The following is a 24,438-nucleotide window of genomic DNA, read 5'->3' as shown; positions in this document are numbered from 1 at the left end:
GCCTAAGATCAATGGTTAAGAAAAGATAATGATCTCACACTATGTGTTAGTGTAATAAGTGTGCAGCCCTACAATGACCAATGGGTCCAATTTTGTTGTTAGCAACAGTGGGTTTGGGGCTGTCGGCTCTTTATTACAGTTTCAAAGACTTTTCAGCGCTAAAGCTGCAGCATATTTCATAATATAAAAAGCCTAGATGACACATCATGTTAACAAAACTGAAATACATGCTATCATTGTTTTGATAAATCTTTATTGAAGACATGTCAGATTGCCAGCTTCCTGTATCAATACTTACCAAGTATGAGTTCTTAAAAATAAAAAACAATTTTAAAGTGACTAACTATATCAATAAATCACGTTATATGTTTACATGATCGTTTCTGCTGGTGCCCTATGCTTGCATATGAAAGTTGACTGCTTGACGCTAGGTAGCTGAGCCTACATGCCAGTGTCACGTACATGCGTGCATACATGTATACGTACATGCGTGCATACATGTATACGTCAAGTCAAAATTTGAATGTGCAGAGGTATTTATTTTAGTGACTATTGACAATCATAACAAGTTCCTGACAACCATATCACAGGCTAAAAAGAGTAAGGAATCCCCACTACTGGGGCTCTGCTTATTCTACCTGCTGCATTTCATGTTCATGACTCGTCTATAGACAATATTATGACAGAATGAATAGAATTAAATAACTTTTCAGACAGCACGTGAGCACTTGCAGCGAGATGCCAGCATGACAGACCAGCGGTGCGTGCGTGAGTAGGACAATAAAGAGAGAGTATAGCAGTTTCTTCTCTGTGCAGTAGATATATGAACTCATTCATCAACCTTGCTCTCTAGTGAGCACGGAGGTATTTTACATTCAAATGTGGAGCCGTCTTCCTTTTCCATTTTAAAAACGCCCCTAAAATGGTTACACAATGCTGTAGAATTCAAAAGATCAAATGAGAGTATTGGAAATAACCGTTTACTGCAACTTTAAGGTTAATATAGCTTGATAACAGAAATTAAATACAGCATGCAATATGTGGTAACTACAGGCCGAGTATAAATTGGAAATGAAAGGAAAAGTTTATGCCCCTATATGCAGACATATCTAGATTGGAGGGGGTAGAAATTTTCAAATGTATAAGGCAATGTATAACAAAGTTATAAGGCGGTGAAATAGTAAAGTGAAGATAACAGCGAAAGTAACAGATATCATCTCTATCGACAGCAATCATCATGTCCGCAGTTACATCAAGGCTGGTGATCTATAGGCCATGAGAGAACAACTACCAATGTTAGGCATTTGCCAACTACGTGTATGTATAAGTATTTTCATTTTAGATTTCATTCAAGTTAGTTTAGTTAGTTTTCTTTACCTTTGGTAAGCCTAACAAAGCCTTAGTAACCTTAACATGTAACACTTACACTACATGAGGCATTGATAGAAACGAATATCGTATGTCTTGATAACACGATTGTACAACATTTATGAAATACTACTACGCTGGCAATCCTGTGAGAGATCGTCATGTGTAATAACTATGTGTACAATTATTCTTAAATTCGCCTAAATCTTAAATCTTAGAGCGTCGGTACATGAAGCCGAATATCTGAGTTCAACTCCAGTGTAATGCAATATTTTTTTCTACCGCTCGTAGCATCGCTTCAGACAGAGGGACGAACACGGCTCTTATTATAGCAATGATTGCGCTTTTTATATGGGCGTCAACAGGTGCTGTGACTGCTGTCAACAGGTGCTGTCATAAACATGTTAATCATCAGTAGTTCACTTCTCAGCTTGTACACCTCCGTCACTAGTTTAGTACTAGCAATATTGTTCAGTGTTTATGAAATACAACTTTAAGTATCCATAGCAGTGTAGCTAGTAGTCAATAACTGGGAGTCAGTAAATCTATTAATATGTCAGTAGGAGTTGGTACCTGATAGTCATTCAGTTAAGGTTGGCACCTGATAGTCATTCAGTTAAGGTTAGTATCTGATAGTCATTCAGTTAAGGTTGGTATCTGATAGTCATTCAGTTGAGGTTGGTATCTGATAGTCATTCAGTTGAGGTTGGAATCTGATAGTCTTACAGTTGAGGTTGGTATCTGATAGTCATTCAGTTGAGGTTGGTATCTGATAGTCATTCAGTTGAGGTTGGTATCTGATAGTCATTCAGTTGAGGTTGGAATCTGATAGTCATACAGTTGAGGTTGGTATCTGATAGTCATTCAGTTGAGGTTGGAATCTGATAGTCCTACAGTTGAGGTTGGTATCTGATAGTCATTCAGTTGAGGTTGGTATCTGATAGTCATTCAGTTGAGGTTGGTATCTGATAGTCATTCAGTTGAGGTTGGAATCTGATAGTCATACAGTTGAGGTTGGTATCTGATAGTCATTCAGTTGAGGTTGGTATCTGATAGTCATTCAGTTGAGGTTGGTATCTGATAGTCATTCAGTTGAGGTTGGTATCTGATAGTCATTCAGTTGAGGTTGGTATCTGATAGTCATTCAGTTGAGGTTGGTATCTGATAGTCATTCAGTTGATGTTGGTATCTGATAGACATTCAGTTGAGGTTGGTATCTGATAGTCATTCGGTTGAGGTTGTTATCTGATAGTCATTCAGTTGAGGTTGGTATCTGATAGTCATTCCGTTGAGGTTGGTATCTGATAGTCATTCAGTTGAGGTTGGTATCTCATAGTCATTCAGTTGAGGTTGGCACCTGATAGTCATTCAGTTGAAGTTGGTATCTGATAGTCATTCAGTTGAGGTTGGTATCTGATAGTCATTCAGTTGAGGTTGGCACCTGATAGTCATTCAGTTGAAGTTGGTATCTGATAGTCATTCAGTTGAGGTTGGTATCTGATAGTCAATATGAGCAGTTAATTTCAAGGCTATCGAAGTAATTTAACGGTAATCACTTTTTTATTCCAGCAATGATGATCCAACTTAATGTACATATAATTAATGCTCAGTATTATGACATCTACAGGGCTTGGCATCTGTATGGCTCATGAGTCATGACATCTCATACGGCAGGGTGTCAGGGTGGCCTAGTGGTAGCATCTTTGATTGTTAACCGTGGGGTTGGTGGTTCGAGTCCTGCTGAATGCCGATCTGACAAGCTCTCAGCAAGCTTTCAACCCTAAATTGCTGCGTCTTTTGGATCTAGACCATAACTTGGAGGCTCCGTGCACCACACTGATGATGTGGGCACGTTAAATATCCACCTCTGTCCTTCACACCTTAGACAAGTGAAATGGCCTACCTAGCTTTGTCAGACTAGACGTGTTGCGAAATGTACCCCTTCAGATTAATCTGACAGTTCCAGAAGATACTGAGACCAGGGACACCTCTACTCTACCATACTGCTTGACCCATGCATTGCTAAGATGCTCATTGAATCTGATGGAAAGCCACATAATGTTTTTTTTATAGTTTTTTTTAATAGCATACAAAGCAGATAAGAGAAAGCCAAGACCTGACAATTTTCTATTCAGTTAGGAATTAAAGTTGGAATACTTAGGAGTTGTCCTAGATATTGCATTGATGTGTCAGCTCCTATTTAGTTCTTAATAAATGGAAAGAAGGAACTTATCAAACACCTAACGAAGATTAGATGACTGAACTCACTTAAACCCTACCTATCAAATAACTGAAATAGGTTTACAAAGTATCTATTGGTACTCGGGCTAGGGGATACCACAGCGATAGGACTTTATGTGTAAGGCGTAATCAGGCAACGACTGGTTGATGTCGACATTGAAACAGACTCCATTACTCAGATCTTTATCGCATGCCTAAACTGCTCCACTTATGCAAAGAATTTGCCTTACTAAAGTTGAACCTTCCAAAATAGTATACATGATGACAAATTACACACTGAGAATGAAGGAAACGACAAGAATGAGTTGCTGTGAAATATAATTTCACGTCACACATTATGATAGAGGACCTCATTTTGAGTTATGGCACAAATACAGCATTTATAGTAACATCACATTGCATTATCTATAAAAACCAAAAGTATATATGTAAGAGTTGTCTTTTCATTAGGATTTTAAGTAGACAATGGCGTGACAACTCCAACTTCGTTGTAATGGGGATTAGTTGGTAGGATTGGGTAAACTAGTGTTCGTCAGCACATCGAAAACCATCTTATCAACAGTCTCAGTGTAACAAAAGGTCTCCACATATTTAGTAGGGCATTGCAAGAAGTCTCCAGAATTACCTGTACAAGTGTGAATAATCCTTTCTTGACGAGTTTGTACTGTAGTGTATCATATCATCGATGCTACTTGATTGCAAATGCAAAATAATTTTTGGTTTGTTAAATTCTATTAAAGATGAGTTTACCCAAAGTTTTCATAGTATCTATCTAAAAGTATTGATATTTATTCATCAGTTACAATTGTTTTTGATGGTTGAGGTGATCTGATTACCAGGATGTTTCGAGACTAAAGTCAGTAAAACTTGATCGTGATTAAAACCCTCAGATCAATTGAAAGGGCGACTGTGACATCTATAGTTACAAAGAGACCGACAGAATAGAGACAATGCTACAAGCTGAACGTAATAGTCGATATCAACTATAGCACCGATATCAACTAGTGACTTCATTTCACACATTTTCCTCTGAGCGTTTTAATCGCAATCAGGTTTTATCGATTTTCATCTTGAAACATTCTGGCAATCAGATAACTTCAAACATCAAAAACAAATGATAGAAAAACACTGACACTTCCTGATAAAATCTACTCAAAGTTTAAGTAAGTTCATATTCACATTGTTGAATTATTAAATTCATTTTTGGTCTTTGCGTCTTGGTTAGGCTTCCCAGTTTTGTACCAACAGCCGCCATAGCTCAGTGGCTAGAGCGCCTGTCTAGTAAACAGGAGGTCATGAGTTCAATCCTCATTGGTGGCTTGAAAGAGCTTATTTAAATTTTGCATGTTCAAACCGCATTTTGAATTATTTTATTCATTTTTTGGTCTCGGTGTCTGGGTTAGGTTTACCGGAACAGTATGAACAGTCGCCATAGCTCAGTGACTAAAGTGCTTGTCGTGTAAACAGGAGGTCATGAGTTGAATCCTCATTTGTGGCTTAAAAGAGCTTCTTTTCATCTGCATGTTTTATGTAATCAACATTAGAATTATTCTATGCATTCTCAGTTCAAGAGTCTGGGTTAGCTTTTCACCTTTGTTGTAACAGCCACCATAGCTCAGTGGTTAGAGCACCTGTCTTGTAAGCAAGAGGTCATGGGTTCAATTCTCATTGGTTTCTTGCAAAGAGTTTTTTTCATTCAGATTTCGGCGAAGAAATTATAATTACAACTATTCTATATAGAACACTAGCTGAATGCCTATAGTGTATCTATTATTTTCTATAACTAGATAAAAAGTTATTAGTGGCAGGTAGTTGCCATTGGCTAAGTTTTTTTACCCAATGAATTCGAGTAACTTAAGCTAGTCTAAATCTTTACTATAATAACAGCCGTGAAGCCAGCTTGTAATCATTACGTGTCATGATCTCTCATGCAATCAATCATGATCTTCAAGCGGGCTAGTAGTAACAGATAGTATTTTCGCAAGTGTCTCAAGCGTGCGTATTTTAACCGGTGTATGAGTGTGACCACATTATTCCATTGGATAGTAATGTAGCCGTTTGGCCTAAGGAATAGCACGCCTGTCTGCAGACCTAGAGGTTCCGAGTACAAATCCAGTGCGATGCAGATTTTTTCTTTCTAAAACTTTCCGCTATAACTTGTTATAACTCCAAACACTGATATTTATATAGATACTAATTGATTGCCCGGCGTTGCCCGGGTAATAAAAAAGTCTTTGCACAGAAAGCTTATTTTTTATTTAACATATAACAACAGTTACCACTCTCACTTTCAAACTTGATATCATAAGAAAAGTGTTTTGTATAGTTAAAAAAAATTAAGAGAAAAAATAAAACAATTGTAAAGGTTTTCAAACTTTTTCAAACAACTGTAACTTTTAAATTTCATATCACGAAAAAAAGTGTTTTGTGCTGTTGAAATAAATTAGGAGAAAAAATAAAACAGCTGCAAAGGAAGTAATGGCTAAATAGTCTGCTTTGCTACAATGACAATGAAAAATTATTTGGTATGTAATTATACGATTTCAACTCGTTTCAGTGTTGGCATCTTCAGACGTAAATGTTGTATAGAGTGGTATAGGAACCCATAGTAATTATCTAATACAAACACTCCCTGGTAAAAATCCTCAAAATTTTATATATGTACTGTATGTATTAAAAATCAGTAACAGAACAATATGTTAACCTCGGTAACTATAGTTACCTACAGTAACTTTAGTGTATTTAGTGGTTACGATCTGCAAGAAAATGTAACATTGCAATGTACTACAGGCAGTACATACCGGGGTGAGCTCTTACCTTCGAGGCAGACAGATAACATAAACATTGAATTTAACTTAAATGAATTTAGCTTACTAAACGCATACTTAAAGTTAAGTTTTAGTATGTATTTTACTAAACTAAAGTTCAACTTTGTCATAGGTTAAAATTTTATCACTTATCTGTTTTCGGTTTCGTTTTACTATAGCTTATAACAAATAACGCTGGACTGAGATAGCGAGCATCGTATATCTCTTTCAGGCGTTGTGGGAAGGATTTTAGCTAATTGCATATCGGCATTTCCGTTATTTCATTGTAATTAGTACACATACTGCTAAATTCTAATTTTGAGAGAAAGTTTCGTTGATATCGTACAACAGAAAAAAATTGAAAAAATTTTGTCCTCAAATCACGAGGACGAAAAAACAACATGTTCCATATAATAAGGTGAACAAAAATTTATAATAAGAACATCATAACCCACGCACTGTATTAATTACCAATTAAAAGGGCAGATTTAGCGTGTGCAATTGCGAAAAGGACATACAGTATACGGTAACAATGATGGGTGTGATTAAAATGGCTTAGCCTCAGGGTTAGCCTCAGTTATGAGGCTTAGCCTCAGGGTTACGAGCGCTTGTTAGTAGACTTGCGATTTGAAATGTCGCGAGTTGGTTGGTGATTTTTGAGCCGATGTCGAGTTTGATGAGTCGTGAAGGTGATTTTTCATTGCTAAAACTTTAACAGCTATATCTAGACAAACACTGAGGTATATACACACGCACGCATACATACATATATATATATATATATACACACATATAAATAAGCTTACCACATATGACCACTGGGAGCTTGTAGAGACAAGACACTGCTGTACTGAAAGGCTGGCTGCTGACTAGACAATACAGGTTCCTACAAAACAACAGATAACTGAAATTAAATAGAATCAGTAACTCAAGAAATAAAAGTGCATAAAGGATAAGGTCGATGAGAGATATCACCAGCTTATGAATTTATCAGTTAGAGAACCTGGTTGAGATCGAGTGGAGACTGATGAATGAATACAAAGAAAGGTAACCTAAGCAATGAGCAAGGGTATGGAGATTATGATACCTATGAAATGAGCCACACAGCACTGTCCTAGATTGCTGTCTGCTTTATCATTTGAAAATGTCAAGTACCTTTCCGACAACCCCTCGTCCTCGGACCGTCTCCAGTGTGCCACTTAGGCTAAATATCCTCCAATGCCTTTCTCTTAACTGAACAGTCTCTTTGCCAAGATTTTCTATTCTCACGATATATCGCCACTAAATGAAGAGAGGTCAAAGCACGTGAATTCTAACAGCATCACCACTTGCTAGTTAAAACCATAGACCTATTAACTATACTTTAATAGTTCTATGATAGTATATAGTATAGTTAATAGGTCTATGGGTAAAACAAACAATAGCTATTCGCATGCTAACAACAGCACCACAACTTGGTAGTAGCCACAAGTAATACATGTATCTATTCACAAGCTAACAACAGTGACTGGGAGTTGCCATCCCCTGAGTACATGACAAAAAGATAAGGTCAGCAAAACAATAAAGTCTTTATAGAAATTTGTAGTAAAAAGTTCTAAATGAAAGAATTTCAATGGCGCCATTAATATCTATAGATATGCCGTTCTTACTAGTTGCTAGCCAACAGGATATTAGCGACGCCCCCCCCCCACAAGCTTGAGGAAAGTTATTAAAATTGTTTTGATGCTAACGGAATAAAATTAGAAACTGACTAAAACCAATGTATTACATTTATGACTTACTCACCCAATAAACTCTGCTGCTGTGAGCTTCCTAAAATATACACGAAAAATAACTTACCCGCAACTGCAGGGAACATAGGAGTAACAAATGACAGAATGAACAAGGAAGAGGTATGCCTGTGTGTATAGCAGCATCATATGTTAACCTTGAGGTAATGCTGTAGAGAGGACAAAGGTATTCATAGTAAAGTACACCCACACTGTGATGCTTAATGATGTTCACATCAGATACACGAAAGGGAAATGAGGAAAAGTAAGCTGAATGGTGGAGCATGAACATTGCCATGAACATTGCATGAAACATTGCCAAAGTAAATTATGCAGTCGAGTATTTTAAACATACAGTGAAACATGGATAACTCGCCCTCGGATATAGCGAACACATGGTTAACTCGACTGGATTTGCTTGGTCCGTTCCCACGCAATGATAAATGGCTCTATATAATTCGAACTCAACACTGTTATAACGAACTGTTTTTTGCCCAACGGCTACCGAAACGGTTGCTATCGCTTTAGAAAATCACTTTATTCCAAGCCATAGAGGTAAACCTCAACTTTTCGTAATTCATAAGCGTCGTTATTACCTCCATCGGCAAAACATTTTTGTCAACGACTTTTCTAAAGGTTTGGTGAAATTTGATTTATCCTGCTTTACGATGAATAGCACGGACTAGCTGGGTCACGCGCGCAAGGATTTTCGCCACGCACATACAAAACAAAAACAGCATGTTGTTTTTGTTTAGTATTTGCGTGGCGAAAATCCTTGAGTGCGTGACCCGGCTAGCCCGTGATGAATAGTTTTCCGACGTTGATTCCGTGTTGAATCAACGTCGGAATGTTGAATGTTTAAAACGTCTTAAAGATTGTTGTAATTAAACGTATACGTTGTCTTAGCTAAAAAAAACTATTCATCGTTTGACCTAAACACAGAATACGTGTGTACATTCAATAAGTATCCATTCAAAAAGCGTGAGTGATATACAATGTACCGTAAACCTCGTAAAACTTTTAATTTAACTGCCTCGGAGTGTTGCTCTTAACGAATCTCAGGTAAAGTAAGGTAATCTTTGCATAAACTTCAAGAAAAATCGGCAAAATTGATCGTGGGTAAAACGCTGAAAAAAAAGATGTCTTTTCTTTTGAGCATTTCAGCAACAATCAAGTTTTGCCAATGTCAATCTAAAAAACGTCCTGGCAATAACATCACCTCAAACAACAAACCAATCTCAAGTGATAGAAAAATCTCTATACTTTTTGATAAAAACGTTTTAAGCTTTACATTAGAAGCATTTAATTTGAAACAAGCCATTTGTGCTTTTAATTTATATTATAGTTTGTATATGTACATGTATCTACTAATAAATAAGTAAATACATGGACTTGTGACAGTGCTCTGATAACTTGAACGCTCTGATAATTCGAACACTTTTGCTCGGTCCCTTGAAGTTTGAGTTATCCGAGTTTCACTGTATATTCTAGGACACAATCAACCCTTGACAAGGTTTACATGTTCTTATATTTCTACTGAGTATGATACTGGTGCAGTCATTAGTAGTAGAAGTTCAGACTCACCCTGTTTCCCATGTAGAAAGGGGTGACAGTGACACGGATGTTGTTAGTCGTCTGTCTATGAACTTCACTGAGCTCGAGCCAGGGGTGGTTGAGTCTCTGCCAGCTCCGCAGTGTATCCTCAGCAATCCAAGCCGGGTCTGTGGGATTGTTAGAAAAAATATGAGCCTTTGTAGGATACACAGAATCTAAATAAATCAATTCTCACACTAGGTAGTTATTCTCATAATAAATAAATGCTTTCATTAACTAAGAGTGGCTCTAAGTATTGGCATGTTAACACGTTCTCTACACTATTTACTACGCTGTCCAAAGCCTTTTTTTTTAAACAAATAACCTGTAAAACTCTAAACAACAATAAATAATTGATATTATTGTAGTAGTTTTTCTGCTGTAATAATCAAACATTTGATGGAAAACTGAGTCATTGTATAGAATGATCAGTTAAAGAAAGTGTAATAGCTATCAGACATGTTATACTGCTGCCCATGCAACTAAGCCAATGAGACATGTTATACTGCTGCCCATGCAACTAAGCCAATCAGACATGTTATACTGCTGCCCATGCAACTAAGCCAATCAGACATGTTATACTGCTGCCCATGCAACTAAGCCAATCAGACATGTTATACTGCTGCCCATGCAACTAAGCCAAACTCATTGATAAGTTGATAGCCGGAGTAGAAAGAACCCGAGTGGTTATTGATAAATGAATAAGATTTTACTAGACAACATAGGTACTACATACTGCAATATGTGGTGTTTTAAGACCTTATAATAAACTGGATGCAAGTGTGCGGAATATCACACTCTAGGTAAAGTCTAGCGTACAACTTAAGGGCAGCAAGCTTCTGCTCTCAACTTGTTAGCTGATTTCTAACAGATATGTTAAATATAATAATAAACATATAATAACATATTAAATATAATATGTTAAACAAATGATAAGCAGGTATTTTCCTAATTGTGCATCTTTTTTTCACTTCTGATAGCTGATGTATTCTAGTTATCACCTACTTTAGCTAAATCCTTCTGATAGCTGGTATATTGTAGTTATCACTTACTCTAGCTAAATCCTTCTGATAGCTGGAGTATTCTAGTTATCGCCTACTTTAGCTAAATCCTTCTGATAGCTGATGTATTCTAGTTATCGCCTACTTTAGCTAAATCCTTCTGATAGCTGATGTATTCTAGTTATTACCTACTCTAGCTAAATCCTTCTGATAGCTGATGTATTCTAGTTATCACCTACTCTAGCTAAATCCTTCTGGTAGCTGATGTATTCTAGTTATCACCTACTCTAGCTAAATCCTTCTGATAGCTGGTGTATTCTAGTTATCACCTACTCTAGCTAAATCCTTCTGATAGCTGATGTATCCTAGTTATCACCTACTCTAGCTAAATCCTTCTGATAGCTGATGTATTCTAGTTATTACCTACTCTAGCTAAATCCTTCTGATAGCTGGTGTATTCTAGTTATCACCTACTCTAGCTAAATCCTTCTGATAGCTGATGTATTCTAGTTATCACCTACTCTAGCTAAATCCTTCTGATAGCTGGTGTATTCTAGTTATCACCTACTCTAGCTAAATCCTTCTGATAGCTGATGTATCCTAGTTATCACCTACTCTAGCTAAATCCTTCTGATAGCTGATGTATTCTAGTTATCACCTACTCTAGCTAAATCCTTCTGATAGCTGATGTATTCTAGTTATCACCTACTCTAGCTAAATCCTTCTGGTAGCTGATGTATTCTAGTTATCACCTACTTTAGCTAAATCCTTTTGATAGCTGATGTATTCTAGTTACCACCTACTCTAGCTAAATCCTTCTGATAGCTGATGTATTCTAGTTATCACCTACTCTAGCTAAATCCTTCTGATAGCTGGTGTATTCTAGTTACCACCTACTCTAGCTAAATCCTTCTGATAGCTGGTGTATTCTAGTTATCACCTACTCTAGCTAAATCCTTCTGATAGCTGATGTATTCTAGTTACCACCTACTCTAGCTAAATCCTTCTGATAGCTGGTGTATTCTAGTTATCACCTACTCTAGCTAAATCCTTCTGATAGCTGGTGTATTCTAGTTATCACCTACTCTAGTTAAATCCTTCTGATAGCTGATGTATTCTAGTTATCACCTACTCTAGCTAAATCCTTCTGATAGCTGATGTATTCTAGTTATCACCTACTCTAGCTAAATCCTTCTGATAGCTGATGTATTCTAGTTATCACCTACTCTAGCTAAATCCTTCTGATAGCTGATGTATTCTAGTTATCACCTACTCTAGCTAAATCCTTCTGATAGCTGATGTATTCTAGTTATCACCTACTCTAGCTAAATCCTTCTGATAGCTGATGTATTCTAGTTATCACCTACTCTAGTTAAATCCTTCTGATAGCTGATGTATTCTAGTTATCACCTACTCTAGCTAAATCCTTCTGATAGCTGATGTATTCTAGTTATCACCTACTCTAGCTAAATCTTTCTGATAGCTGATGTATTCTAGTTATCACCTACTCTAGCTAAATCCTTCTGATAGCTGATGTATTCTAGTTATCACCTACTCTAGCTAAATCCTTCTGATAGCTGGTGTATTCTAGTTATCACCTACTCTAGCTAAATCCTTCTGATAGCTGATGTATTCTAGTTATCACCTACTCTAGCTAAATCCTTATGATAGCTGATGTATTCTAGTTATCACCTACTTTAGCTAAACCCTTCTGATAGCTGATGTATTCTAGTTATCAACTACTCTAGCTAAATCCTTCTGATAGCTGATGTATTCTAGTTATCACCTACTCTAGCTAAATCCTTCTGATAGCTGGTGTATTCTAGTTATCACCTACTCTAGCTAAATCCTTCTGATAGCTGATGTATTCTAGTTATCAACTACTCTAGCTAAATCCTTCTGGTAGCTGATGTATTCTAGTTATCACCTACTCTAGCTAAATCCTTCTGATAGCTGGTATATTGTAGTTATCACTTACTCTAGCTAAATCCTTCTGGTAGCTGATGTATTCTAGTTATCACCTACTCTAGCTAAATCCTTCTGATAGCTGATGTATTCTAGTTATCACCTACTCTAGCTAAATCCTTCTGATAGCTGGTGTATTCTAGTTATCACCTACTCTAGCTAAATCCTTCTGATAGCTGATGTATTCTAGTTATCACCTACTCTAGCTAAATCCTTCTGATAGCTGATGTATTCTAGTTATCACCTACTCTAGTTAAATCCTTCTGATAGCTGATGTATTCTAGTTATCACCTACTCTAGCTAAATCCTTCTGATAGCTGATGTATTCTAGTTATCACCTACTCTAGTTAAATCCTTCTGATAGCTGATGTATTCTAGTTATCACCTACTCTAGCTAAATCCTTCTGATAGCTGGTGTATTCTAGTTATCACCTACTCTAGCTAAATCCTTCTGATAGCTGATGTATTCTAGTTATCACCTACTCTAGCTAAATGCTTCTGATAGCTGATGTATTCTAGTTATCACCTACTCTAGCTAAATCCTTCTGATAGCTGATGTATCCTAGTTATCACCTACTCTAGCTAAATCCTTTTGATAGCTGATGTATTCTAGTTATCACCTACTCTAGCTAAATCCTTCTGATAGCTGATGTATTCTAGTTATCACCTACTTTAGCTAAATCCTTCTGATAGCTGATGTATCCTAGTTATCACCTACTCTAGCTAAATCCTTCTGATAGCTGGTGTATTCTAGTTATCACCTACTTTAGCTAAATCCTTCTGATAGCTGATGTATTCTAGTTATCACCTACTCTAGCTAAATCCTTCTGATAGCTGATGTATTCTAGTCATCACCTACTCTAGCTAAATCCTTCTGATAGCTGGTGTATTCTAGTTATCACCTACTCTACCTAAATCCTTCTGATAGCTGGTGTATTCTAGTTATCACCTACTCTAGCTAAATCCTTCTGGTAGCTGGTGTATACTAGTTATCACCTACTCTAGCTAAATCCTTCTGATAGCTGGTGTATTCTAGTTATCACCTACTCTAGCTAAATCCTTCTGATAGCTGGTGTATCCTAGTTATCACCTACTCTAGCTAAATCCTTCTGATAGCTGATGTATTCTAGTTATCACCTACTTTAGCTAAATCCTTCTGATAGCTGATGTATTCTAGTTATTACCTACTCTACCTAAATCCTTCTGATAGCTGATCTATCCTAGTTATCACCTACTCTACCTAAATCCTTCTGATAGCTGATGTATCCTAGTTATCACCTACTCTAGCTAAATCCTTCTGATAGCTGATGTATCCTAGTTATCACCTACTCTAGCTAAATAAATCCTTCTGGTAGCTGATGTATCCTAGTTATCACCTACTCTAGCTAAATCCTTCTGGTAGCTGATGTATCCTAGTTATCAACTACTCTAGCTAAATCCTTCTGGTAGCTGATGTATTCTAGTTATCACCTACTTTAGCTAAATCCTTCTGATAGCTGGTGTATTGTAGTTATCACCTACTCTAGCTAAATCCTTCTGATAGCTGATGTATTCTAGTTATTACCTACTCTACCTAAATCCTTCTGATAGCTGGTGTATTCTAGTTATCACCTACTTTAGCTAAATCCTTCTGGTAGCTGGTGTATTCTAGTTATCACCTACTTTAGCTAAATCCTTCTGGTAGCTGATGTATTCTAGTTATCACCTACTCTAGCTAAATCCTTCTGATAGCTGATGTATTCTAGTTATCACCTACTCTACCTAAATCCTTCTGATAGCTGATGTATTCTAGTTATCACCTACTCTAGCTAAATCCTTCTGATAGCTGATGTATCCTAGTTATCACCTACTCTAGCTAAATCCTTTTGATAGCTGATGTATTCTAGTTATCACCTACTCTAGTTAAATCCTTCTGATAGCTGATGTATTCTAGTTATCACCTACTCTACCTAAATCCTTCTGATAGCTGATGTATTCTAGTTATTACCTACTCTACCTAAATCCTTCTGATAGCTGATGTATTCTAGTTATCACCTACTCTAGCTAAATCCTTCTGATAGCTGATGTATCCTAGTTATCACCTACTCTAGCTAAATCCTTTTGATAGCTGATGTATTCTAGTTATCACCTACTCTAGCTAAATCCTTCTGATAGCTGATGTATTCTAGTTATCACCTACTTTAGCTAAATCCTTCTGATAGCTGATGTATCCTAGTTATCACCTACTCTAGCTAAATCCTTCTGATAGCTGGTGTATTCTAGTTATCACCTACTTTAGCTAAATCCTTCTGATAGCTGATGTATTCTAGTTATCACCTACTCTAGCTAAATCCTTCTGATAGCTGATGTATTCTAGTCATCACCTACTCTAGCTAAATCCTTCTGATAGCTGGTGTATTCTAGTTATCACCTACTCTAGCTAAATCCTTCTGATAGCTGGTGTATTCTAGTTATCACCTACTTTAGCTAAATCCTTCTGATAGCTGATGTATTCTAGTTATTACCTACTCTACCTAAATCCTTCTGATAGCTGGTGTATTCTAGTTATCACCTACTCTAGCTAAATAAATCCTTCTGGTAGCTGATGTATCCTAGTTATCACCTACTCTAGCTAAATCCTTCTGGTAGCTGATGTATTCTAGTTATTACCTACTCTACCTAAATCCTTCTGATAGCTGGTGTATTCTAGTTATCACCTACTTTAGCTAAATCCTTCTGGTAGCTGGTGTATTCTAGTTATCACCTACTCTAGCTAAATCCTTCTGGTAGCTGGTGTATCCTAGTTATCACCTACTCTAGCTAAATCCTTCTGATAGCTGATGTATTCTAGTTATTACCTACTCTACCTAAATCCTTCTGATAGCTGATGTATCCTAGTTATCACCTACTCTAGCTAAATCCTTCTGATAGCTGATGTATCCTAGTTATCACCTACTCTAGCTAAATCCTTCTGATAGCTGATGTATCCTAGTTATCACCTACTCTAGCTAAATCCTTCTGGTAGCTGATGTATCCTAGTTATCACCTACTCTAGCTAAATCCTTCTGGTAGCTGATGTATTCTAGTTATCACCTACTTTAGCTAAATCCTTAGACCTTCAAAGAGTTGAAATTTTAGCCCTTTATAAAAATTTGAAAAGTCCAACTGCAATATAGCAACTTGAAATGATGTCAAAATTGGCTCACTGACAGAAGTCAATAAGCTGACTCATGGACTCGCAACAACTAAATAATAAACCACTTTATAAGCTACTAGTACGCTGACAGTCCCGTGTGCACCAGGTGTAATAACTATGTGTACAACTACACTTCAATTTAGAAAGGTGATCAGTGGTGCAGTTGGTAGTGTTTGTGTCTGCAAAACAGAATATTTGAGTTCAACTCCCAAGTGAAATAACCATTTTTTTCTAATGCTTCTAGCATAGGTTTGGACACCAGAAGCAGACTGTAATTACTAGATTAACTGTGCCATCTTACAAGGTTAATCTAGCAATTAAAGTCGTCGAAAAAGAAACTATAACAACTACAGTTTCTTTCTCATCTATATATTTCTCAAAGTTTGTGTATTCGTCGTTGTATATGTCCAGCTATAGCAATTTTCATATCTTGGAATAAAGAATCCATAAAGCAGAAGATTTGATCTCGGAATCTCCCGTTCGCCTGTCCGACCGCCTTACTAAGCCATACAAGCTTGATACATTTGCTAGGCGATATATGTCGCTATATGGGAGCAAATACGCTACGCGTTCGGTCACCACGCAAATCTCTTATTAGTAAGCTTACTCAAATTAACCATTGGTAATGTGCAAGACTGATAGCAAGTGGCAGGCAACTCTCATTACCTCTCATTGTTTATAGGCTGATTTTTAATACCAGTGCAATGCCGGGTAGCACTGCTAGTATTTATATATTAACAAGAAAGTGTACAGAAAATCTGTGTATGATAGAAATAAGCTCGTGACCTACCTGAGTCTTTATCATAGATGAAAAACTTCTCAAACAAATCATTCTGAATAGGATTCTGATCGGAGGTCATGTAGGGGACAATGTTCTCATGAGAGACATAGTCAAGGCCGGGTATGGAACACAGCTTCTCACCGCTGTCAGGGGAGCCCAGAAAAGTGACGGACTCGGTCTGAGTATTCTAGAAAGGGAGTAAATAGCATGACCATTGTAGATGTACGATTTAGGAAAAAACCCGATCGGCACAAATCAGTGCTTGTGTGTGTGAGCATTGCCATAGATGTAACACGTAACTGGGGTGTTGGTTAACTCATGTAAATATCATGTTAATATCAGCTTCAGGGTACTAAGAATTAATTCCAGTATACGTTAGCTTCACTGCAGACCTGCTTTGTGTGTGTGAGCAATCCCTCGAAAATTGAGTGTGATCTCTGCAGAGGCTGTGCACAAACAATAGCTACGTGATCTACGTAACTACTTGCAAATGTGTAATATCTATACATTTAATGATTACTTGAATGTTTTTCAGAAACGTGTATATTTTATTTTCATTTAGCTTCTTCAAGCATGTTTTTGACAATTTTCACAATTTGTAACATGTTCTCGCAACTCCGAGTCATCTTTAAGCCAGCCCATCATTAAGTGTGGACTACTTGTAGTATATTTTAGAAGACAAAATTAAGTATTTTTTAAGTTTTAAAAGCAAATGATGTTGATAGCTAGTCACTTGATGGCAAAATAAAATGCTCGCTTTTCAAGTGCAGTAGATACGGTGCTTTGTTAAAAGGATTAGCTGGTTACAGGAAGCAAACGAGTAAACATCCAGAAGGAAAAACAATAACATGATCAACTGTATAAAATGAACACACTGTGTGTGTACAAAATATTCCTAGTAGTGTATGTTACATTTTTATAAAATGAGAAACAAACCCATGCAAACTTGATTATATTATAAATTTTGATAATATAGATAATAAATTCTCGTTAGCATTAGGATACAATGACAAAATCACAAGTTTATGGTATACAATAGATGTTTTAATCTAGAATATTAAACGCCTTCATTTGGATATTAAATAGTTCTAAAAAAACAATTGTGTTTTTATTGCTGACTTTGGCAAAGTCAAACAAAAATTTACAAAACTTACAATATCGGCGCTGTCCCTGCTGTCCATCAGGGTCTGGTAATATGTGTGCGTCTTGCCAACCACATCTTTACCATGCCTACCGCTAGGATATGATAAAGCCCTGCAAAGTGCAGTGACAAAACTTGGGCTTTGAAGAGAGGAAATAGTAGTGTGAAGAAGCAAGCTTCACAAAAGTATTATGAAGGAGCTACACACAACTTCATGTGAATAGCATGAACAAGATAATTCTATGAAAACATCATGAACAAGCTATATAAAAACCATGCAAAAGGGTTAGCTCTATGAAATACTGCCAAGAGGGTTGCTCTATAAAAGCAATGCCAAAGGGCTAGCTTATTGACAGAAATGTCAAAGGGTTAGCTTTATGAAAGCAATGCCAAAGTGTTAGTTCTATGACAGAAATGTCAAAGGGTTAGCTTTATGACAGGAATGCCGGTGTTCGCTCTACGACAGCAATACCAAAATGTTAGCTCTATGACAGCAATGCCAAAGTGTTAGCTCTAAGACAGCAATGTCAAAGGGTTAGGTTTATGACAGCAATGCCAAAGTGTTAACTCTATGACAGCAATGCAAAAGTGTTAGCTCTATGAAAGCAATGCCAAAGGGTTAGCTTTATGATAGAAATGTCAAAGGGTTAGCTTTATGACAGCAATACCAAAGTGTTAGCTCTATGGCAGCACTGCCAAAGGATTAGTTCTATAAAAACATGGTAAAAGATCCATCTCTATAAAAGTGTTGAGGAAGAGCTATAAAAGTTTGAAAAAACAACATGAAGCACAAAAAAACATGAAAACACAATAATGTCTCACTTGGTGTCATCTCTATCATAGACTTTGGCGACCCATGGAAAGAGTATCACACCTCTGTAGCCAAATATCTCATGCAGAAATAACTACAACAAGAGAAGTTCAAATCACTGCTGCACTCATTCTATTCTGTTCTTAAAGACTGATCAATGTTGGTTAACTATGCTTGTCAATGTGTCCATGATGTCACACAAAGATATGATGTCTCCTGAGTATTTAGTAAATTTTCATTATATCATGGTAGGTAATTGTGTGTGTGTGTGTGCGTGCGTGTTTTATTTCATCAATTAGTAGAAATATAACATAAAGCAAAAATAAAGATATAGTTGTAATATTGATTAGGTTAAACAAAATAAATAAAGCTTAGTTCCTACTCGTTAAGGCATGATGAGGCCCACATGCGCAGTAGCACTACAGCTAGTCGAGACACTTGGCCCACAGGAATCGGCAGACTCAAACAGCAGGTCTGAAATAATCTAGGCTTAACAAATGGCTTTTAACATTAACTCTAAAACTAGTAAATGCCATGCAATAGCATTTACTAGTTTTAAAGTTAATGTTTTGCATTAAGTCTATTGGAAGACTGTTCCATTGTGATGATACTCTGTATTCGATTGTTTTTTTACCTGAAGCAGTATACAATAATGGTAAAGGTAGACTGGTTTCCAAAAATCTGGTGTTATAGTGTGAATTTTTCTTTGTTTCGTCATCACTTGAATAAAATCTTTAATGAGCTATCAAGATAATTTTATACTGATGAAGTTTATCAAACAGGCAACCCAGACAGCTAAACAAACAGGGACCGAGATGAAGTTAGTGGTGGTTTAATAAATATTATGTGCATTAGACGCTTTTGTGATATTAGTATTTTTTTAAATAACAAAATGAAGCATTTTCCCATGACTCTAGACAGTAACTAATTTTAGAGTTAATAAACACGTTTATTACCTGATAAAATTAAACGAATTTATGAATTGATATTCATCTTTGTTTATAAGTGTTAGAATGATGCCTCATCCTTACCTGACCAGATTCATATTTCCCCTGCAGTTTAGGAACCTGCAGCTTTCCAACTTCTACCAACCTACAGTAAAACCACTGATGAAAAGTAAATAAAAGAAATAAAAAAAGCAAACTAGTAAATCAAAGTTTCACAAAAATTAACAAAACCTTTTGTTGAATTTTTTACATTAATAAAAAGGTGTCCAGTTAATCACAAACTCCTTTTTAAAGGAGCCTTTGAAATACAATGATGAAGTTTAAACAGCTCTACGTCGCGTAACTGACACATCATTATGTCCTACTAAGTCACCTTGAAGAGGTCCTTGATGTAATGTGTTGTGTTGTCTCAACATTACGATAGAGAAAGCAACTGCATGCTGGAGAAGGTCCCTTAACATGTGAAGTGAGAGACACTGCAGATCGTCCAATAATATTCTTTAACAACACCATTTCACACCATCACCTTGCAGCCCTTGCGCCGAAGGTGCGAAAGACTTTGGGCAAAAACTTCTACAACACCACTGAGCATACTATAACTGTAGCAAACAAACAGCCATCGATACAGCTAAAAAAATGGGAACAATATGAAATGATGAACTTATGAACACAATAAAAAATGTACACAATTCCAAAATATAACAGTCAAATGATATACAAATGCAGAAAATGACTATTGAGATTGAAAAAGCTTTGCTGGCTAATGTAGAACGTTAATTTACCTACCTAATCTTGATACAACTAATATTTTTCACAATACGTTAGGAAATGCAAAAAAGCTAGGTTTTTTTGGCTTGATTCAAAATACCTTTTACGCTTTCAAACCGTGATTGTAATGCAACAGATCCTGTAAAACTAAATTAATTAAATAGTTATTAATATTGAACTTTCAGCGTTGTGAGCTCACCAGATCAATCCTGAATTACATGAACAATGGTTTTGGATTATAGCCATTATAAGGGTGTTTTTCAATTACAATAGGTTCAGAATATAATCATGTGCAATATACTTCATAAAAATAAATACGCAGCCTAATTAGAGTAAAAAACAACATTTAAGTAATAAAAGCCATGCTTCAAATAGACCTAAGACGATGACTGCCAGGGCCTCATTAGAAGCAATTTATCTTGGGTTTTCGTATATATTTCAAGCGCTATATAGAATAGATAAAACACAGGATATTATAATCAAACAGACAAAGTTAAATCTTGCGTTGTCTGTTTAGATCTGCCAATCAAAGTAAGCAAATAATGATTAAAATGTGTAACAATATTGGAAAAATGTAACGTCTTGCGAGTTGAAAATCACTAATTCATTAGTCATCGGTAAAAAAAAAACTAACTTTAAAATCGTCATTTCGATAAATTCTTATTTTAGAACAATATACACATGGTGATGAAGGATTAGAGCTAAACGTTTTACCGTTGTCTTCAAAATTAATTGCCTAGCGGCGTTTGAATAGCTTGACAGTATACTCCAAAGCTTTCAATTGGAAACGTTAATATAACCCCTGGTAAACTTTTTCAGAGGCTACGGAGGCGTTACAGCGTTGTTATGGAAAATGGAGTTGTCTGCTCTAAATAGTACAGCATTGTAGGTATTGCTCAGCTTTTGGTCTTTAAATGCTTGTATACGCAACCATTATTTGTAAGTCAATGCAGTTTTACTAGCAAAATTGCTATGTTCCAAAAAGTCCAAACCTGTAAAAAATACATGCATCACAATAAATTCACAATGATTGTATTCTAAGATTCATATCGCACTAGCTGTTGCTCTATCATTACATCAAAAAAACATTGACAACAAATTTATCAGCTTCTAAATTTAGTTAACATGAGGCAGTTTTGAAGTTTATCTAACAGTTTGTTTTTGCACTTTTAAAATTATTTTATCAAACAGCTTCCTTCTGGTGACCTTGTCTTTTTCATAAATGTCGAGGCTAACAAAAACACAACTGATAACATCATAAGATCTCTAGGAACCACTTTAGGCATTCTGCTAATTTGCAGATTTTTCTGACTGCAATGTTACATCACTTGCAGAATAAAGATGAGCATTAGAAAAGGTTACACAAGTGCTAGAACAGCACAACGTGCTCTGCTATAATGAGGTGGGCGCGGATGACTACTGGAATGATGAAGATGAAGGTGCTCATAAATACAGTGCAGTTGTATATTTTGTAATACCGGGCTGGCTGGCGTGCAGTTATCACCATTGACATTAACATAAACAAACATTAACAATATAGCAACTTTTGTTAAGTGGATAATGACATGTTGCAACTTTGATTCAATACAATGAACATAATATATATGATAGTATTATACATAACAAAATTAATAACAAAAAATGTTACCAATTACCACAATTGAGCAAAAAGTGTGTACATGAAAATGTGAAACAATGGTCTAAAAGAAAAATAATAACACTTTAATATTTACTGATACTATAAAAAATGATTAAAATCGATTGAAACTGAGGAAATATTGGGAATAAAGTGATGGCAGTTGGCAGTTGAGAGATTGAGAAAAGAATGTGATGGCTGCTTCAGAGCGTTTACAATGTTATCATCTGACCATTAGCCTTAGCTCTCAACTAGAGCGCTAATAGACTGAGTTCTGCTCAACTAGTCCAGCTGTGCTTTGTGATAAGATCAAAAACTTGACTAATGATGTGTAACGATCAGCCACATTATTTGTAAGGTTGCAGCCAGTAAGCTGCCTTAGTAAAGCCTTATGATAGGAGAAACTACAGTTTGCTGATGATGCCAGTTTCTCAGCATTCTAACAAAGTGTGAAGGTATTCTCTCTTTGACAGCTGTCCTGCAGCACCCTGTTACCTGACATCCTTTTGTTATCAGCAGACCATGATGGGCCGATGTCTTCACCTGAATAGAAAACTTCATTGTATGACAAATAGGTTGGGTTATCTTTTTTCTTATTTTCAATTCTTGTGGCAGCCATAAACTATCTGGTCACATGACACATTTCGCAAGCAAACTGTAAGCTTCACAATGAGTATAGCACAGAGATTACACACAACTTGGTATACGATATACATGCATATCTTCCAATCCTTATATCCTAGCAGGTTAACCTTCAGAAAAAATCTTGGATATTAGAAAAACTGAACTTACTTGACCAAGCTTGCGAAAACACCCCATCCCAAAGGGGATTGTACCCTAGGACACTTATGTATTCGCGGCATCTAACTTTCGCGTTTTCGCGGTGTCATCCTCTCGCGAAAATTTAATGAGCGAAACTAAATTATCATAACGAACGAGCGAAAACGCGAAGTTAAATAGCTTTGTTCATTGATATCCACAATAAAATCGTCATATTAGAAATGCAGGCAATTTTCGTCTGTGGTTGGGATCAATGGGAAATTTCTGGTAAACTCATTATAGCTAATACACCGACTGAGCAGCATGGCAAAGCAAATTAAGATTATATCAGTTTAGTCACCGAATTTGTAACTGATGAGGATGAAAGTCTGGTAGGTGAAGTCATAAAATTGCAGAACAATTATTGTAGTGAGGAATTTTATTACCAACCAAAAACAATATCAACCCTCATCAGGTCTAACCACATTATCTCTTCCACTGCCAACCATGTACAAATTAGCTACCGGCCTAGCGCCAGCCATTTTACCGAAATTGCCGATATTGCTTCATGATATGTATACAGTATTTTTTCAAGTTCTACTTTAATCATCTGTATAATCACGAAAATCTAAATTGGATATTATGTCATCAACAACTAATTACCTGTTTTATGACTCGCGCGGGGTAGTTAATGAACTCGCAGAAAAATGTTCGTTTTTAGATTAGCAATTCTCAAACAAAAGTTTAAAATTGCTTCGTTGTTTTAGGCTGATTTTATAGAGAAATCTTTGGACAACACAGTCAATTTCATAAAACACTTAAAGACCGTGGGTTATGTGGTCAACAAATAATAAAATCAGGTTACCAGACAATTGCTGAGAAAGTCCAAAAATGCGTTTATGGCAGTGGCCCCTAGAAAACGCATAAATGCGTTTATGACAGCGTAAGGGTTATACAGTTTTGGTTGTGAAGTTGGTTGCTACCTATCTATTTTCTTTTTCTTGGGATTCGAGTGTGAAAGTCACAGCGGGAGGAACCTAGACGCCATTGATAGTCTAAAAAAACAAATGGCAGCAAGTGATCAAATTGAATTGCCGATCTCACCCACACATTTCAACCTGTGGTTTAAAAATACGAACTAGTCTCAAATTGAATTTTTTTCTTATTAGCAAACTGGACCTGAGGAATGTAATCTGTTTTTTCCACTGCATTTATTTTCACATCACTATATTTTCGCACTCATCAGAGCCGCGAAATTAAGTTGCAGCGAAATTTTATTCTGTGTGCTACTCACGAAACTAAATACTAGCGAAATATAAGTGTCCTAGGGTATGTGTACTATAGCATAGTGAATGCAGAAACATGTTTGGTATACATTTACTATGCTAAACTCTACAAACAGCTCTAAGGGAATGGCTTAAAGAAAATTAAGCACAAAGTTCGTGCAATGTACAATCAGTTTTTATTACTGTACGAACAGTCTATAAGAATGGTACAGGCACAGAGCAAAAACACAATTTGACTTGCATTATTATCCCAGAAAGTATATGACAAACAAAGTCTCACCTGTTAAAACATTGTAGTGATGAGGAGGAGCTTTTTGACGAGGTATGTCGTACTTGGGCTTGCTGAGATCGAGCATTGCACCAAGTTTGTTATGAATAAGTCGATACTGC

General features: G+C 36.4%; 1 protein-coding gene and 1 non-coding gene across 2 annotated transcripts; one reads left to right on the top strand and one right to left on the bottom strand.

Moving 5' to 3' along the window:
- Window positions 1-233: 233 nt before the first annotated feature.
- On the bottom strand, window positions 234-21,141 carry LOC137386919 (polymerase delta-interacting protein 2-like). The gene is made up of 11 exons (XM_068073143.1): window positions 21,082-21,141; window positions 19,973-20,172; window positions 19,684-19,744; window positions 18,664-18,746; window positions 17,855-17,954; window positions 16,710-16,887; window positions 9,770-9,906; window positions 8,202-8,228; window positions 7,572-7,697; window positions 7,223-7,302; window positions 234-917 (listed from the first exon to the last, which is right to left on the bottom strand). Exons 2-11 carry the CDS (start codon window positions 20,110-20,112, stop codon window positions 830-832), a joined length of 1,020 nt encoding a protein of 339 aa, XP_067929244.1. The 5' UTR covers window positions 20,113-20,172; window positions 21,082-21,141; the 3' UTR covers window positions 234-829.
- Window positions 4,857-4,929, top strand: Trnat-agu (transfer RNA threonine (anticodon AGU)). Its single transcript has one exon. It is a non-coding gene; the product is annotated as a tRNA-Thr (tRNA).
- Window positions 21,142-24,438: the final 3,297 nt, after the last annotated feature.

This window comes from Watersipora subatra, chromosome 2 (genome assembly GCF_963576615.1).
Source record: "Watersipora subatra chromosome 2, tzWatSuba1.1, whole genome shotgun sequence".
NCBI lineage: Eukaryota > Metazoa > Bryozoa > Gymnolaemata > Cheilostomatida > Watersiporidae > Watersipora > Watersipora subatra.
The sequence above is the reverse complement of the archived record's forward strand: the minus strand, read 5'-3'. Positions and strand labels throughout refer to the sequence as shown.

Coding starts and splice junctions, on each gene's coding strand:
- LOC137386919 (XM_068073143.1), bottom strand. CDS start 20,112: ATGGTGTTGTTAAAGAATATTATTGGACGATCTGCAGTGTCTCTCACT. Junction 17,955..18,663: donor TATGATAGAGATGACACCAA/GTGAGACATTAT, acceptor TGCACTTTGCAG/GGCTTTATCATATCCTAGCG. Junction 16,888..17,854: donor GCAGGGACAGCGCCGATATT/GTAAGTTTTGTA, acceptor CTCCCTTTCTAG/AATACTCAGACCGAGTCCGT.